This window comes from Manis pentadactyla, chromosome 13 (genome assembly GCF_030020395.1).
Source record: "Manis pentadactyla isolate mManPen7 chromosome 13, mManPen7.hap1, whole genome shotgun sequence".
Taxonomy (NCBI): domain Eukaryota; kingdom Metazoa; phylum Chordata; class Mammalia; order Pholidota; family Manidae; genus Manis; species Manis pentadactyla.
Genome location: NC_080031.1, coordinates 17,502,638 through 17,519,996, shown reverse-complemented (window position 1 = coordinate 17,519,996; position 17,359 = coordinate 17,502,638). Strand labels below are relative to the sequence as shown.

At 40.6% G+C, this 17,359-nt stretch overlaps 1 protein-coding gene across 9 annotated transcripts in view; it reads left to right on the top strand.

Annotated features, from left to right (window-relative positions):
* OPCML (opioid binding protein/cell adhesion molecule like) overlaps nucleotides 1-17,359 on the top strand; it is a 1,020,836-nt gene that overhangs the window by 913,304 nt on the left and 90,173 nt on the right. For all 9 annotated transcript variants that reach the window (XM_036930242.2, XM_036930248.2, XM_057490889.1 and 6 more), the window contains one exon: nucleotides 15,019-15,144. In XM_036930242.2, coding sequence (XP_036786137.1) covers nucleotides 15,019-15,144 — 126 coding nt within the window. The remainder of the gene's footprint in view (nucleotides 1-15,018; nucleotides 15,145-17,359) is intronic.

Sequence of the window (17,359 nt, the reverse complement as noted above, 5' to 3'; positions counted from 1 at the left end):
TGTTGCTCAGGTCTTTGGACAGCGGGCTATGGAAGCAAAGCTTAAGTTACTGCTCTTTCTTCTTCATAATGAAAGAAACAATGGGAGAAAAGTATTTTCTTTCTAAATCGCCCCATTTCACAGCCCTATAATCAAGTTCAAGTGTGCTGACATTACTACTGTCTAACATCTGTGTACCTTTTTGATGTACCTGGAGTGAAAAAACTTGTACACTCTATATTATTAGGTTCCTGTGAAATTATATAAGGCAATTGCTGCCCTTCCACAACACTATATTCATGTTAGTGAATATAAAAGGGGGGATATGTAAGGTTAACCCATCCTATAGAAAGCTTAGGTGTTGTATCTTCTGTATGATGTGGGTCATGTCACTGTGAAGGCTACAGCGAATCCCTGTACTACAAAGGACACACTATATTATTAGGTTCCTGTGAAATTGTATAAGGCAATTGCTGCCCTTCCCCAACACTACACTTGCCATTATCTGGGAAGTGCAGTGCATAAAAATAGACAATGTTCAATAAAGTGATAGAAAATATTATTAGAAGACACATCAAATTAAGTTGATTTAAAGCCTGAAAGGCTTTGAAATTTATGGTAGGTATGCCATGGGCTCTTCAGGGTTGTAATTCAGAGAATCCCTATAAAACCTGGGCTGGGGCCATCCTTTCCAACTCAAGGCAATGTTTCTTATAAGCTTCCCTGACAACATGGAATGGCTGGGTGTGTGACGTTTCTCTCCTACTTGTGCGCTGGTGTGTTGGCTACAATGCAGAGCACACTCATTTATGTAAGTAGGAACTAAGGACCCAGACTTTACTCGTTCACACACGCCTGGAAGGTCAGGGAAGGCCAGAGAAGAGGTTTTTCAGGGAGAGAGGCCTCCTTTGGCAGCTGAAAGTACTGAACTTGAAGCCACTATCATAAATATCAATGGCTTTTTACCTGGCTTGCTGGTTGAACCTTATTAACCTGTAATATTTTCTGGGCTAGTGACACTGGAGCCTCTAATAACCTTTTAGGCGGCTGACTTGCTACTTAATGTGTTTTAAACATTTTTGGCACAACTTCTTTCCAAAAAGGTTTTGTACAATATTTTCAGCCTAAGCTGTCTAAAATATTATAGAACAGTTGTTTCTGGAAATAATATTTTCCATGATAAAATGACTGCATCATTATGACATGTCAAACATTTAAAGGTAGTTTCAGTCTCTTTGGGGTTTGAAGGGAAAGGAATGTAAATTCCTGGTGGGTGAGTGGGAAGTACTGGGGATCTGACTCCCTCAGCAAATGGTGTGAATTATTTTGGAAGCTTCCAGTGACACTGCAGTCTGGAGCACTGAAAAGCCACTTTTTCCCCCCAACTTGCTTTAATTGCTTTTTTGCTGGGGCCAGAGATATTTATGGGTTAGGAGATTGCCAAGTTATTTATTAGATCGAGTAGCTAGGGATAGGCTAATATAAATCACTTAGGCTGGTATTGAATATACCAGACACTCAGTAATTTAAAAAGCTTTAATAAAAATGCTAAAATATGAGACTTGTCTTTGGCTGTAATGAGACTCAGTTATCATGTTTTTATCAGTGATATTCAGTCACGGACACCTCCCCCTTTCCCCAATGTAAGAAAATGTGGATGCAATCATTATTTCGAGATTCTCCAGATTTGTTGGAAGTGAAGGAGGTTTTAAAGATCTTAGGAAAGACTCAGATAACAATCACAGAGGAGGTCTAATGGCTGACTTCCTCACACTTAGAAATCCAAGCATGTTCTTTCATATTAGGAATCCTGTCATGTTAGTGAATATAAAAGGGGGGATATGTAAGGTTAACCCATCCTATAGAAAGCTTAGATGTTGTATCTTCTGTATGATGTGGGTCTCGTCACTGTGAAGGCTACAGCGAATCCCTGTACTGCAAAGGACAGAGTCAAAACTCATCAAGTTTGAAACCAGTGGAAACCCTGAGAATAGCTTTTATTTTCTCTAGTACGAACACTGAACTATAGATATATGTCATTCTATACTTTTTAAATTTAATTTAATTTAATCTATTTATTTATTTTTCATTCTATACTTTTTAAAGTATACTGATTTTGATCATCTCATTGATTCACACCAGAACCTTTTTAGGAAACTTTGACCATCCTGGTGTCCCATGAGATGGAAACGGCGAGTGGTGGAGAGTAAGGGAGTTGTCATTTCCATGCATCTACTGAATGGAAGAGCGAGCCCTGAGCTGTGGGTCCCACCTCTTCCTTCCCCTGGCAGCATCTGGTATCCAATTATGGATGAATAATCCATTTCTTCCTATTTTCTAAGTCACATTTTCTCTCACAATGAAGTATTTTTGTGTCTGATCCCAGGAAATGTCTTTCTTCAACTGTATCCCAGGTCTGGGCACACACTGAGTCCATTCAGAGACAGGGATGAGGTGGCAGCACAGAAGAGGTGAAGGCGAGGAGAGAAAAAGGGGTGTCCAGTTGACAGGCAGAGAAATTACTGGGTAGAATGCCTGCCCAGTCTGCTTCCTGGTGGACTGCGCAAGGGCAAGGCCATGTCCGGAGGTGTGGCCAGCTCAGCTGAGATACCGCCTGGGCTCTGAGGTTGCAGAGCACAGCAGGGACATGCAGCCCACCCTTGTCACCAGAAAGCTCTGGGGTAGGATGTGGGTGGTGCAGAGCAGGGCAGGAGCCACTCAATACTCCCAAGCCACAAGGTGCTAGGATGCTGCATGGAGCAGGGCACGTGTCTCAGAGAGGTTAGAAGAACCAGCTGCCTGGGGATGTGGCCTTCCAGAGGGGTGCTCCGGACCCTGCAGAGACTGGGTATTAGGCAGGGTTATAGGAATAACTCTGCACAAAGGTCATGGATAAAGCCCATTTCCTTCCTACTCCTCCCCATTCAAAGTAAAACATTTAAGATTTGGGACAGGGGGACAACAGGGACACCAAAGGTAATATGAGAAAACACCTGCTAACAGGTGTGGTGGGCAAAAGAAATCAGGAAGGCAGCGGTTAATGGCAGGTTGGGGGTGGGGTCAGGAAGTCCTACCAGGAGACACACTTGGCCTAATTCTCAGCCCAGGCATCCTCTACGCCCACCTGCCCCAACCAGGCACAACTTAAATACAGAAGCATAGGCTATAGGCTGAAGCACCAAGGACTCTGTAGTGAAAGGCTGGGGGCCCTAAACCCCAGGCCTCGTCCTTGTGGGGATATTCCAGGAGAACTAGATGAGGGGTCCAGGAATCTGAGTCAGAAAATGAGAAGAGGCTCATGGCTAAGAAGATGCTAGAACATTACCTTTATTACTTGACATGGTATGGCCTCCTACTCAGTGAGACAGGTGTTGGCTTTGTCTGATTTCAGATAATCAAAGTGAGGGACACTTCTGCTCCAAACCCTGCAACAATTCCCCATTACCTACACACTGTGTCCAGCTAAAAAGCTAAGGTGCAGAGATCAGGGCTCAGCCAGGCAGACCTGGGTTGCATTGGGCTGTGGCCGAGCAGTGGCTGACACCCTGGGTTCTGACATCAGTCAAAACTGGGTGTACATCCCAGCTTCTCCTCTTCCTGGCTGTGTTTAACCTCTCTACCTTTATTTCCTCGCAGCTTATTTAACCTCTCTACCTTTATTTCCTCGCCCTTTAAGTGGGAAGGAAACAGTAAACCTGCTTCATAGGGTTTTCACAAGGGTGAAATAAATGGTGCATGGCAGATTCTTTGCATGGCACCTCCTGACACTTAAGAAAGTCCCACAAAAATGTGAGTCGCTGGCAAAGAAAAAAAAAAGCCTAGAATTAAGTGTAGAATGAAAGAGCCCATAATATTGACATTTGCCATGTGCCAGGCACTGTGATAAGAGCCTTTCTCTTCATTTACCATTCATTCCTCATGAGTACTCTATGAGTTTTCTAGGATCATTACCCTGCTTTGCAGGTGGTAAATGGCGATTATATTTGGTAACTTGTTCAAGGTCACACCATGAATAAGAGGGGAGCCCAGATTGCATTAACAAAAGATGCCTGTGACAGTGTTAAAGAGGGAGTGTAGAGGAGAGGAGAGGCCTGGAACCAGTGCCTGAGGGAAGTGAAGCACCAAAGGTCCTGGTGTGAGAGCGATGTGGGTCAGCAGAGGCCATAGGACCTGCCTACCACCCCACAACACATACTTGACAGAATTGGGACTAGGATCCAAGTGTTTCCTTAGCTGCAAAATGAGGAGGTTGAGCTAGGTGATCCCTAAGGTCTCTCTTTGAAAACTGTATGATGTAAATTAAACCCTGTGAATCTAAGTGTGTGTGTGGCGAGAACTCTCAGGGGGAGGCAGCAAGTCAGGAGAGGAAGGAACAAAAAAGAACCTCCCAGAGGGAGGGCATCTCTGTGCTCTGGAAAGAGCAGACGAGATGAGAAAAACTCTTTGACTGCATGTAATTTCTCTGATCACGGTCAGTTGTTTGAATTGTGCAAATTAAAAATAGGGAATGTGTGTCTAAGTCTATAAATAATGTCTGGAAGAGACCCTGTGGAGACAACCCTTACAAACGACCTCAGCAAAGCCGGAGGGGTGTGTGATGTCACCCGGTCCCTGGCATGTATTTATGTATCCGTCATTCATAATAGTTCATTCTCCTCCCTACCATTCCTCTGATCAAAATAGAACCAAGAAGAGAAAAGCAATCAGAGTACAGCAGGTCTAATCTTACCCTGCATAACATAAAACCATATCACCCCAGGACATGTAGGGAGTCCAAGTTCATGCTCAGAGTCTATAAAACCAAATAACATGAATCTGGCCCTGCCTGCTAATCCTTAGGATGTGACTTCATGCAATCAGGCCTCATCCCTGTTCTCTGGCCGCCTCCACTGGATCCTGAGAGCTTTCACTTTCTGGAAAATCTCTTCTACCACCCACTGCTGGAGCACCTCTGGGATGCCAGGCAGTGAGAGGTCCTCAGGACACCGAGATGGACAGATAGTAGTCCTTGGTCGTGGAGATCGTCCAGCCTAGTGAGCAAGAGAGAGGAATGAAACGGAACAGTGTGAGGAGCGCTTTGAGGCTCGCCGCGTAGCCTGTCAACCTCCAAGCTTCGCTCATTTTACCTCCTGAAAGCCTCTCCCATCTGCACCCCTCTGCCCATCTCTCCTGCTCCCACACTTGTCCACACAGCCACCTCCTCCCTGATGGACACTGTTCCGACTGGTCCCTCCACCCCCACAGTTGCTCTGCTCCAGTCTGTGGTCCACACTGAAGTCAACAATTTCCTGTTTGCCGTGTAAACCTGTCCTGCCTGCAGCATACATCACCGCCGCCACCTTTAGACTTTTCATACCCTCCCCATTTCTCTTAGAAAAATAGGCAAAAACCTTAGCATTCCCTCCAGCAGCGTGTAAGTTCTGGCCCTTGTCTGTGTACCACTTCAGCCACAGTCAGCCAAGGAATCATGCTTCACTATCACAGCAGAGCCTTTGTGGAGCTGATCCTCTTCCTAGCTCTGCCCAGAACAAACCCCTCACACAGACTAACTGGCTGGGGAAGACCCCCTATTCTGGGCTATCACGGTGCCTTCATCACTTCATAGCACCCACAGCGGCAGCCATCCATTGATTCCTGGGATTACTTACAAGGGTTAGCATTCTCCGGTAGACACTAAGCTTCCTAAGTTACACGGAAGGGACCTTGTCTGTCCACTCTTCTACCCCCAAGGGTGTAATAGGCACTCAGTCAATGCTTCAGAATGAGTGCATTCCATCATTATGCAGAGGGAGCCGTGGAGCACAGACTCACTCACATTCATCTCTAGGGTGGGAGGAGCTGATGCAGGGAGGTGATTCTACCTCAATTATCAGCTCTCAAGCATGAGTAGGGCATCACCAGACAGATAGGTGGGGATGAAGGCACACGGGCAGAGGGCACAGCATGTGTGGAAATGATGGATTATGAATGAGCATAGCAGGGGCAGGTTTATATCACTGCCAAGCAGGCTGACAGGGTAGGGCAGCAGGAGTCGTCTTGCAAAGGCCCGGGTTCAATGGGCAGTAATGAAAACGAGCAGTATCAGCACTCCATTCCCTTTAATATATGAATAATATTCCACTGTATGGGTAGTTCATCCATACAGTTTATCCATTCATCTGTTGATGAACTTTGTGTTATTTCCACTTTTTATCTATCATGAATAACCTTGTTATGAACATCTGTGTATAAATTGTTGTATGGACAAAGGTTTCTGTCCCCTTCAGCTATGTACCTAGGAGTTGAATGGTTCAATCATATGGTAATTCTATCTTTAACCTTTCAAGGAACTGCCAGGCTGTTTTCTAAATCAGTTCCACCCATTTGTAATTCTAGCAAGAATGTGTGAGGATTCTAATTTCTCCTCATCCTCACTATCTCTTGTTATAATCTGTATTTTTTATTGTAGCCATTCTATTGGGAGTAAAGTGGGATCTCATTGTGGTTTTGATTTGCATTTTCCTGATGAATCGTGCAGCTAAACATATTTTTGTGTATAGACTGACCATTTGTACATCTTCTTTGGAAAAATGTCCATTCAAATCCTTTATCTATTTTTAAAAAATTGTCTTTGTATTGTTGAATTGTAAGAGTTTTTATATATTTTAGATACTAGTCTCCTATCAGATATATTATTTAAAAAAGTTTTCTCCCATTCTGTGGGTTTTCATTTTCACTTTTTTCATGGTACTCTTTGAAGAACAAACTTTGTTTCAAATTTCACAAAATTGAAAGCTTTTTAAAAAAATTTTGATAATGTGCAATTTATCTATTTTTTTTCCTTTTCTTGCTTGTGTTTTGGTGTCATATCTAAGAAACCATTGCCTGACCCAAGGTAACAGAGATGCAGGCCTATGTTTTACTCTTTTAGTTCTCATATTTAGGTGTTTGATGCATTTTGAGTTAACTTTTGTAAACCACATGAAGTAAGGGTCCAATGTCATTCTTCTGCCTGTAGTTATCCAGATGCCCAGCACCATTTGCTGAAAAGACTATTCTTTGCTCTTTAAATTGTCTTGGCACCTTGTTGAAAATCGATTGACCATAAAAGTGGACATATTTCTAGACTCTCAAGTCTATTCCATTAACGTGCATGTCTATCCTTGTGCTGATTTTTTAAAAGGAGTACTTTCTAGGGATGTGTGTGAAGGAAATGATGTATGCAGAGCTCTTGATGCCAGGTACAAAGAAGGAAATGCTGGCTATTTTGTTATTGCTATTGGTACTGTTACCACGTTGTTTATGGGAGCAGCCCCTTTGGGCTTGTGATGTTGCTGGAAGATCACCATCTTACAGAATTTGAGACCAGAAGGCACCTGAGAAGTCAAAATCCAACTTCTTCATTCAAAACGTACTAAAACAAACAAGTGAACACCACACACATGCATGCACACCCTTAATTCAAATGGGTAAGTGATTTAGAAAAGATCATGTAGCTATGGAGGAACCAAGATTAGAACCCACTTTTCCTGACATTTCATGCAGTGCTTTGGCACCATATCACACTATTTACAAATACAACATATGGAAAGACCTAGCCTCACATGCATGCTATAATTCCAAAAATAGTTTTGCTTCTACTTTATGAAATAAGCTCTCTTGTTAAAATGCAAAAAAAAAAGTTAACCCTAGAAGATTAAATATTAATTCTTTAGAAGTCTTTACTATTTTTCTTAATTTATTTTTTATTGAAGTATCATTGATATACAATCTTATATTGGTTACAAATATACAACACAGTGGTCCAACAGTTACCCAGATTATTAAATCCTTGCCCCCACCAGAGCCCAGATAAAAATCCACACATATTTGGTCAATTAATATATGACAAAGAGTCATGAATGTACAGTGGGGAAAAGACAGCCTCTTCAATAACTGGTGGGAAAACTGGACAGCTACATACAATAGAATGAAACTAGATTATCATATAACTCCATACACAAAAGTAAACTTGAAATGGATCAAACACCAAGATGTAAGACATAAAACAATAAAACTTTTAGAAGAAAACAGGCAGAAATCTCTTGAACATAAGTATGTACAATTTTTTCTTGAACATATGTCCTCAGGCAAGGGAAACAAAATAAAAAAATGAACAAGTGGGACTACATCAAACTAAAAAGTTTCTGTACAGCAAAGGACACCATCAGCAGAAGAAAAAGGCAACCTACAGTATGGGAGAATATATTCATAAACAATTCATCCAATAAGGGGTTGACATCCAAAATATATAAAGAATTCATATGCCTCAACACCCAAAAAACAAATAACCCGATTAAAAATGGGCAGAGGATCTGAACAGACATTTTTCCAAAGAAGAAATACAGATGGCCAACGGACACATGAAAAGATGCTCCACAACACTAATCATTAGGGAAATGCAAATCAAAACCACAGTGAGATACCATCTCATACAACTTAGAATGGCCACTACCCAAAAGACAAGAAATAACAAGTGTTGGCAGGGATGTGAAGAAATGGGAGCCCTCCTACACTGTTGGTGGGAATGTAAATTTCCCATACTATTTTTATAGTCTTGTGCATAGAAGAAAGCATTTCAGACTTATACTAGCTTTCACATGGTCTCTTAATATTTTGTTATTCCATGGGAATAATAATTACAATAAAATGAGAACACCAATAACTATTTAAGCCTTTGAAAGTCATTATCTCTAATCTAATCTCCACATCCCTGTGTGGCATATATTTACATGTCTATTTTAAGGTAGAGGAAGTTGAAGTTTAATGGGCTCATCTAACTTTTCCAAAAATCACACAGAAACTGGTTGGAAAGAAATGGTATTCAAACTTTAGCCCCTATTGCTGCAAATTACAAGATTCTTAAGAAAAAAAATGGTAACACTCACACTTGAATAAAAATTTCAAACCTAGTCTTCAAAGATACAGGATGCCTGGAGAGGGCAGGGTAGGGTTGTGATGGGTGGAATTACTGCCCAGGAAATAGCAGGGCGTCGTGCTGAAGTTCTACAGATGGAAACAGACACCAGCTAGGAGGAAACAGATAAGGAAGCGCCAAGTGACTTCTTTATACAAATGTATGTGATTTGTCCTCTGCATTTTCTTAGGTTCAATAGTTCAGCTTACCAGGAAGAAATTAACAATTATTTACTTTTACTCTGGAACCATATATAATGAAAATTTCCCAGCGTAAGGTGAGCTTCATCTATAAGCCCTGACTTAAAATTGAAGAAACTGAGATACGGAAAAAAAGCAACTGGACACATATTAAACCATCTTTCTGATTCTAAATAACATGAGTAATATCAGAAGTGAATATATCAAAGTGATTAATAATAACTAATATTCATTAAGTATTTCCATATTTCCAGGCACTGTATTAGTATGCTATAGACATCTCCATTTAATTCTTACAACTACCTAGAGAGATACATTTCATGGTCTTCATTTTACAAATGGATAACCAGGGACTCAGAGGGGTTAAGCCAAATTATCCAAGGTTATACAGGTCCGTAGGACTCGAGAACCCTAAGCTATGAGAACCCTAAGCTATGGTATGGCCTTCCCATCTGCGTTACCAACTTTAGGTAAGGTGGTGCTAATATGTCCAGAATCACACATTTCATTGCCAGTTACCTTTGCACAGAGATATATTTCACCTTTAGCAAAGTATTTTCTAACTCAGGTTGGTCTCTCACCAAACACTCAATATATTTATTGCACAGTATATTATTCATTGAATGAATTTTTAGTAAGCACCTAATATGTGCCAAGCATAGTTCTAAGTACCAGGGACATAGTTTTTTTTTTTTTATAAAGCCTATAGTTTAAAGCCAGACTGGCCTTAGACAAATAATCATACAAATGAATATAAAAACACAAAACAATATAAGAACAACATAAGAATTACCAAGAAAAATGTAAAGGTTGGTGAATGATTGTAATGTAAGGACCTCAATTTTATTGGTTGGGGAGGACTGGGTTCATTATCAAAGGCTCCTCTGAGGAAGTAACATTAGAACCAAGCCCAGAAGAAAATAAAAATATGGAAGAATTAGGTAGAGAGTATTTTAGGAAGATGAAAGGGCAAATGTCAGTCTCAAGGATGGAAAATACTCAACAGATTATAAGCTACCTGGTGTAAAATCCTATGCATTCATACACTACATTTAGGGTTGGGGGTGTTGCTACATTTCAGGTTTTCTGTTAGATAAGAGGAAAAGAAGGATGAATACAGTAGATTCCTTCCATAGAATAGCTCAGTTGCAAAGATAAATGGTATAATAAAGATGTAAAAAAGAAAGTCTTGAGAAAAGAAGAGAAGTGAAGGCATCGTAAATGAGCTCGTATCTGAGTTGAGTGCTGAAGGATGAGTGGTTTATATGGCCCGAAGTGGAGTATTTTCCAAGCAGAAGAAAGAGTGTGTTCAAAGACACAGATGAGAGAATAAGGTAGCCCCAGAGAGCTATGTAGGGCTGCTTGTTGGACAAGAAACCGGTAGTTAGGCCATGGCCAGAATGAATGGTTTCATGAATCTTGCAAAGACATTTGGATTTTCCAGTCTCAGCAAGGGGCAGGTGCTGGGGGTATTCAGCAGAAACAAGTTAAGAGTTAACTGTAGTAGATGTATGGGGCTTTGAATTATACAAATGGTGGCAGTTTGAGAAATGAAAAGACTTTTGCAGTATCCTAAGCAGGAGAAGATGAGCTTCTGAACTGACCCACAGTGGCAGTGATATTGTACAGGAAGGGTCAGGTTCGAGACACATTGGTGTGTTTAAGAACAGCTGGCCAGGCTGAGGGTAAAGAGAAAATGTGTAAATCTCCCATGGTAACCCAAAGCCCAAAGATACCTCTGGAAATCTGCCTCTTCCTCAAGATACTTGACTGTAATCTGATAAAACAGAATCTGCTGTCTCCTTAGATGGGTATGTATGTGCATGTATATACATACATATACAGAGAGAGACAGACAATACTTTATGTCTATATTTATATCTTTATCTATAAATCTGTATCTATCTACCTATCCATCTATCTAAAATGACCACAGCTTGAGGTCCTTAAAGCTGTGCATTGAATGATCTGCACAACTATACGAAGGCTTGTTGTATTCCACCATCATCAATGAGAAGATAATCAAACTCGGCATGGGCTACCAGCTTGGCATGGGCTCCTCACTGTCTGTAGATGGGACTGAAAACACATTGTGTTACTCGTAATCCCTTAATTATATTTTTATGGGTCCTATTATTTTCTTAGAGTGATTTTAGCATTTTGGATAAAATTGTTGTACTTTTTTTCTTTATCTTGCAAATTCAAACACTAGCAATGCATCTATATCTAGATTTAGACACAGAAAAAGAGAAAGAGATAGACAGAGACATTTGCCACAGATAAATGTCTGCAAATCAAACAACAGTTTCCTATCAAAATATTTGGAAACATTCAAAGTCATTTCCAAGTGCTCTTTTCTTCAAAAGTTATGGCAACAGGAGAGGGTCATAGTGGTATGGCCAGATTCAACTGAGATTTAAAACTAATTAAAAGTATTGTGAGAATGTTGTGTTACAAAAGTTACTTACAAGTATTAAAATTTAAAGTATTTATAAGAAATTGAAAGTAATGAAATTAAAGTAAAAGTATTGAACGTATTGCCAAACACATGGCCCTGGAGAAATGAGGAGGGCTAGCTGGAGCCCACTGTCGGCAGTATGGAGTATGCTGGGGAGGCTGGCTGGAATGAGACGGTTTTGTTCACTGGGGTAAATGCTTTAAGAGAAGATGCTCTGGGAGGACATTCCCAGCAGAGGAAATAGAACATCCAAATATAAATATTGTGCTTGGTCACTGACAAGCAGCATTAATATAATAGAAATAATTCTGTCACTTCCTAACCATGCAATTTTGGGCAATTTACTTAACCCTCCCATGCCTCTGTTTCTTAAGTTTTAATAGGGAGAGAATGTGTTCTTTTTATCTCATATTTTGTGAGGAAACCATGACAGAATGTACTTATAAGCAATTTGAAAGCAATCAAATTAAATATCAATAAGTAATTCATATTATTGTATATTACTATAAGGATATTGTAATTGAGAACAGAAAGAATTTTCCATTCCCTTAACTCTTTCTCTGTGCTTCCTTTCTTACTGGCTACAAACACCCTTCAAACTGCACACATTATCCTCCTTTGAGAAAATGAACTTGCCGAGGATGCACACCTGGGGCTCGGTGGAAACGTTTGCATTAACGTTTGCAATTCCACTCCAGGGAGCTTCTTCCTAAGGGGTGACATTGACTGAGCACCTTGGGAAATGAGGCTATGCTACAAATCCGTAGAATTTTTCAACAATCTCCTAATCTAGGACCCCTAAGCTATTAGATGAAACGTAGTGTTTATGGAAGTGATGGCTCTCAATGAGGGGCAAAGTTTAGAGCTCTATCCCTGGCTGCATCATGGCTGCACTTATTAAACGCCCCCCCACCAACCTGACTATGGCCTCCAAACTGTGTCTACCTTACCGCCAGGGAGAATCTCGGGCCTAGAGAAAGAGAACTTCAGGTGGCCTAACACAGCCAGCTAAAGCAGACATTATTCTGAGAATACTTTAGAAGTTGTACTGAAGTTGTTTTATAAAAGTGAAAAAATATTGACATTCCTAAGCCCAGAACTATTTTTTAACAAGCTAGAAAATACTGAAAAACAGGGAGTACAGTTTCCTCAAGAGAATGCAGCATAGTTAGAATGTACACTATTTTCTCCCAGTGTGTATTTGGGTAAAATATGTGCAATGAAATTTCAAGCCATATCCTACTGCAGAAACAATCCAAAATATGGCAGATTTATAAGCTAGGTAATTGTTATTTATTTGTTAATGTGGATTCCCTTAAGAACTCATATGTTCTACATGTTACTTACGGCTTCTCCTTGAAAAGACTTACCTCTAAGGTCTCAGCAGCATAAAACTCCAGGCTGCAAAGTTGTCTGAATCAAGCCTCAGCCATAATTCTCCTTTGACACTGACTCTGGCTGGTTTGGAATCTACTAGCACTCTACCTGTTTGGTAGTTAATAATCCATTATTAAACTGGCAGTTTGAATAAATCAGCGTAAGAGTAGGCTAGGAGCCTCCTCTGTCATCCTTCGTTTTATTTTGAGAATCTGAAAGAAAATTGAGAAGAAAGGTTTAGGTATCTGAAATCCTCCATTAAAAGCCCCCCATACTCAGCCCCAGACCTCTTAGTTGGGGATTTGTTCAATCTGTTCTTTGGATCTTTCTTTCAAAGAGAACCTAAGCAAAACCCTTGTAGGTCTTGCGCTAGACACCGAGGAAGGAGAAATGTGTGCTATTCCATTCTTATTTTCAAGCAACTCACTCTTCTGTCTCCTTCCCAAGGGAGTTTTGGACAAAATGTAGAGAGAGAGATGGTGATTCTGTTTGAGGATTTGGGGAGATGTTAGGGAAAACTGCAGCAGGGAAGTAACCTTTGAGGTTCTTTGAAGGATGAGTTATATCTTTTCAGGTAGGAAATGCAAAGAAGAACAGGAAAAGCAAAACTAGGAAATTACTTATGCTTTTGCCTTGTTCCAGGAAAAGCCGGGTCCAGTGTCTGCAATGAGCTGTGTTAATGAGGACAGTGCGCAGAGATGAGGCTTGTCATTGATTGGAGGTTAGAGAACAGAGAGCTTAAGTCAAGCAAAAGAGCATGAGTTATGAGTTTGGTGGGCCTTGGTGAGCTAGAGGAGCAAGAAGGGGAGTTGGTTTGATTAGGTCATTGCTTGGAAAACTCGTTCTGGCCACAGGGACTGGATAGGTTGGTGGGATCCAAAATTGGAAAGAGACCATGTAGGAGGCTATTGCATTTCCCATGTGAAAATTGGTGAGAAGCTCAACCGGGACAGTGGCAAGGAGAAGTAAGAGTTGAGAAAGGATCTAAATATTTTTCCAGTGTCAATCTTTGGAATGCATTAAGAATCAGACCTGAAGATAGGACAAGGTAGACAGCAAGATCAGACCTTTGCAATGCTAAAGGTTAAAGGACAGGGACCCAGCCCACAAGAGGTCAGCAATTTATTGTGAAAGATGTTATTGCTGCTGTTGTCATCATTGCCATTTTAGTACCTAACATTTATTGAAGTGCTTTCTGTGTATCAGGCACCCTGTGGAGCCATTACTTAAACCTCACAAAACAATGAGTTTAGCTACTAGTATCATCTGTATTTTACAGGTGAAGAAATCAAACCTGGAAGGGGCAAAGGCAGTTTACCTTGTCCCAGGTGGTTCAGCAGGTGAGAAGTTGAGCTCCAGAGCCCAGCTCCTAACCACTGCAATTTGATGCCATTAAGAATACATGTTATAATAAGATCTTACAGTAAAAATAATGGCAGGGACAATATATTGCTGGTGGGGTCTAAGGGAGAAAGCAGTTAACTCTGGCAAGTCAGAGAAAATTGCACTGAGTTTTAAAGGATGTATTTTAAGGAATGGGCAGGAATTGTCAGGTAAAGAAGTGTGAAGGAAAAGAATTCCAGGATGGAACGACTTTTGCAAAGTCAAAGAATGCAAAAGGGTCAGGAATGGTAACTAACTCAATGTGGCTGGCTTTGTGGGCTATTGGAAAGTGGGGCTGAGCTGGGGCTACTCATGGTTTATCTGCGTAAAGGCAGGAGCCCACTAAAAAGAATGAGCAGGAACCTTAGCTCAGTATTTTCCCTATGGTTTTGCCTTTCAATCAACAAGCAGTAATGCCTCTTTCTCCAGTTCCTCTGCTTCCCCCAAATTCCACATACATACCTGCCTCCTGCCACACCAAGAAGTAAGACAGAGAGGCTTCTACCAGGACTGCATTGCAAACGTGTTAATCGTTACATCCTTGGCAAGTCAACAATCTGACAGTTATTACTGAGAATAATATTCATCATAAAACCCTGCTATGCGAATATAGTGTAGGCTAACACCTCCTTTTGAGTGCCGAGAATCGTTCTCACGCACCGCTTTTCTCCTCTGTCTCTTTACAGTTCCTCCCCAGATCATGAATATCTCCTCAGACATCACTGTGAATGAAGGAAGCAGTGTGACCCTGCTGTGTCTTGCTATTGGCAGACCAGAGCCAACTGTGACATGGAGACACCTGTCAGTCAAGGGTAAGGCCTCTTCCTGTAGGAAGTTTTCAGAGTTCATCTATTGAAGACTTGAGGCTAATGCATAACAGAAACTTCAGGAATCGGAAAGTAGTGCTATATTTGGGACGTAGTAATGTTAAAACACACAGGCCACAGCCTTCAGTCACTGAGTGTGCCATTCCACAAGAGGGACCAATAGAGAAAATTGACTAAGTTATTTTCTCGTGGAAGACTTTTATTTTCCCAACTATGGAGAATGGAGGTGCTATATGAAATGACTTCCAACAAAGATATCAGTTTCTCAAGGTGGAGATGCATGGGTCACTTGATGGTTTGTCCTTTCTTGAAGGAGAGTGTTTGAATGCTAGAATGTTCACTGAAAATGTGGGTGTTACCGTGTATCCAGGAGAAAAGGAGCTCCTTGCTCAGTATTTTCAGGACATTTATACAGAGACCCATCTGTTGGACTTGTGCAAAAACTGTCCAGCTTGAGTGAAAGAAGGCTGATAGAAATGGCCATGTGCACCTGGGCACTGCCTGTGCTGGGCACTCAGTGATTGCTATGGTGACTAGTTATGGCCATCTTTTCCTTAATGAGTGGGCCTTCTTCCTTTGGAACTGAACCTTACTTCAAGTTGAACTTGAAGAAATGGGCACAGGGCCCCCTTACATATTTACACTGTTACTAGAGACTATGATTAATTTTAGAAATTATGTAAGAAATAAGTGCTCCCTCAGGTGTGAGAAAACCCAAACATGAAACCCAGTGAATGGAAAAATGTATGGAGGGTGCCTGTGTGTGATGTAAAAATAAATATAATTCTAGAGGAAAACATAAGAATAAATCTTAGTCACCTTGAGATAGACAAAGATTTTGCTAGGACACCAAAAGCCCTAACCATAAAAGAAAAATAAATTGATGAATTTGGCTTTGTATTATTTTTCTATGGCTGCCATAATAAAGCACTACAAATGGCATGACTTAAACAACAGAAATGTATTTTCTCACAGTTCTGTAGGCTGGATGTTCCTCTTAGAGTGTAAGCAGGGCTGTCCCTTTCAAGAGCTGTGAGGGAGAATTGGTTCCATGCCTCTCCCCTGGCTGCTGGTGCTATGCTGGTTTTCTGTAGTATTTCTTGGCTTGTAGATGAATCACCCTCATCCCTACCTTTATTATCAGATGATTATCCCTGTGTGCCTCGCTGTGTCAATTTTCCTTTTTCATAAGGACACCAAATATATTGGATTAGGTCAATAATAGTGACCTCATCTTATTTTAATTACCTCTGTAAAAACCCTTTTTCCAAATAAGGTTACATGCTAAAGCACTGGGGTTAGGACTTCATGGAATCTTTTATGGGGGCATACAGCTCAACTCATAACTGGTTTCATCAAAATTAAAAGCACCATTGAGAGCAAATGAAAAGACAAGCTATAAGCTGGGAATAAACAATCACCATACATATATCTGACAAAGAATGTACATCTGGGCTATATGAAGAATTTTTACAGCATAACTCCAATGACCAATCTCAAAATGAACAAAAATCTGAGCAGTCATTTCATATAAGATATGTGAATGGAAAAAAAGCACATGAAAATATGCTCAACCTATTTATCATAGACATGAAAACTAAACTATAATGACATGCACTATACAACTACAGAAAGACAAAAATGAACAAAACTGACAATATCTAGTGTGGATGAGGATGTGGAGCAACTGACACACATTAGCTCAGGGACTGTAAAATGCTGTAAGCACTATGGAAAACACTGTGGCAATTTGTTATAAAGCTAAATGTGCACTTACCATATGACCCAGCAATTCTACCCCTAGGTATTCACTGAAGATAAATGATAATATATGTGCACAAATTACATTGTATACAAATATTCATAGCATAATAGGCTCAAATAGAAATAACCCAAAACCCTCAAGCGCTAAACTGATAAATTCTGGTATATTTAAACAACAGATAACATCTCAGCAATTAAAAGGAACAAACCATTGATACACATAACAAAACAGATGAATCACAAAAACATTATGCTGAATGAAGAGAGGCACAAAAAAATACATACTTTGATTTCATTTATATGAAATCCTGGAATAGGCAAAACTAATCTGCAGTGACAGGAATCAAGTCAATGGTTAACTGGGGCTGAGCTTTCGGGAGACTGAACAGCAAAGGGGCACAGGGAAGTTTTGGGGGGGTTATGGAAATATTTTACA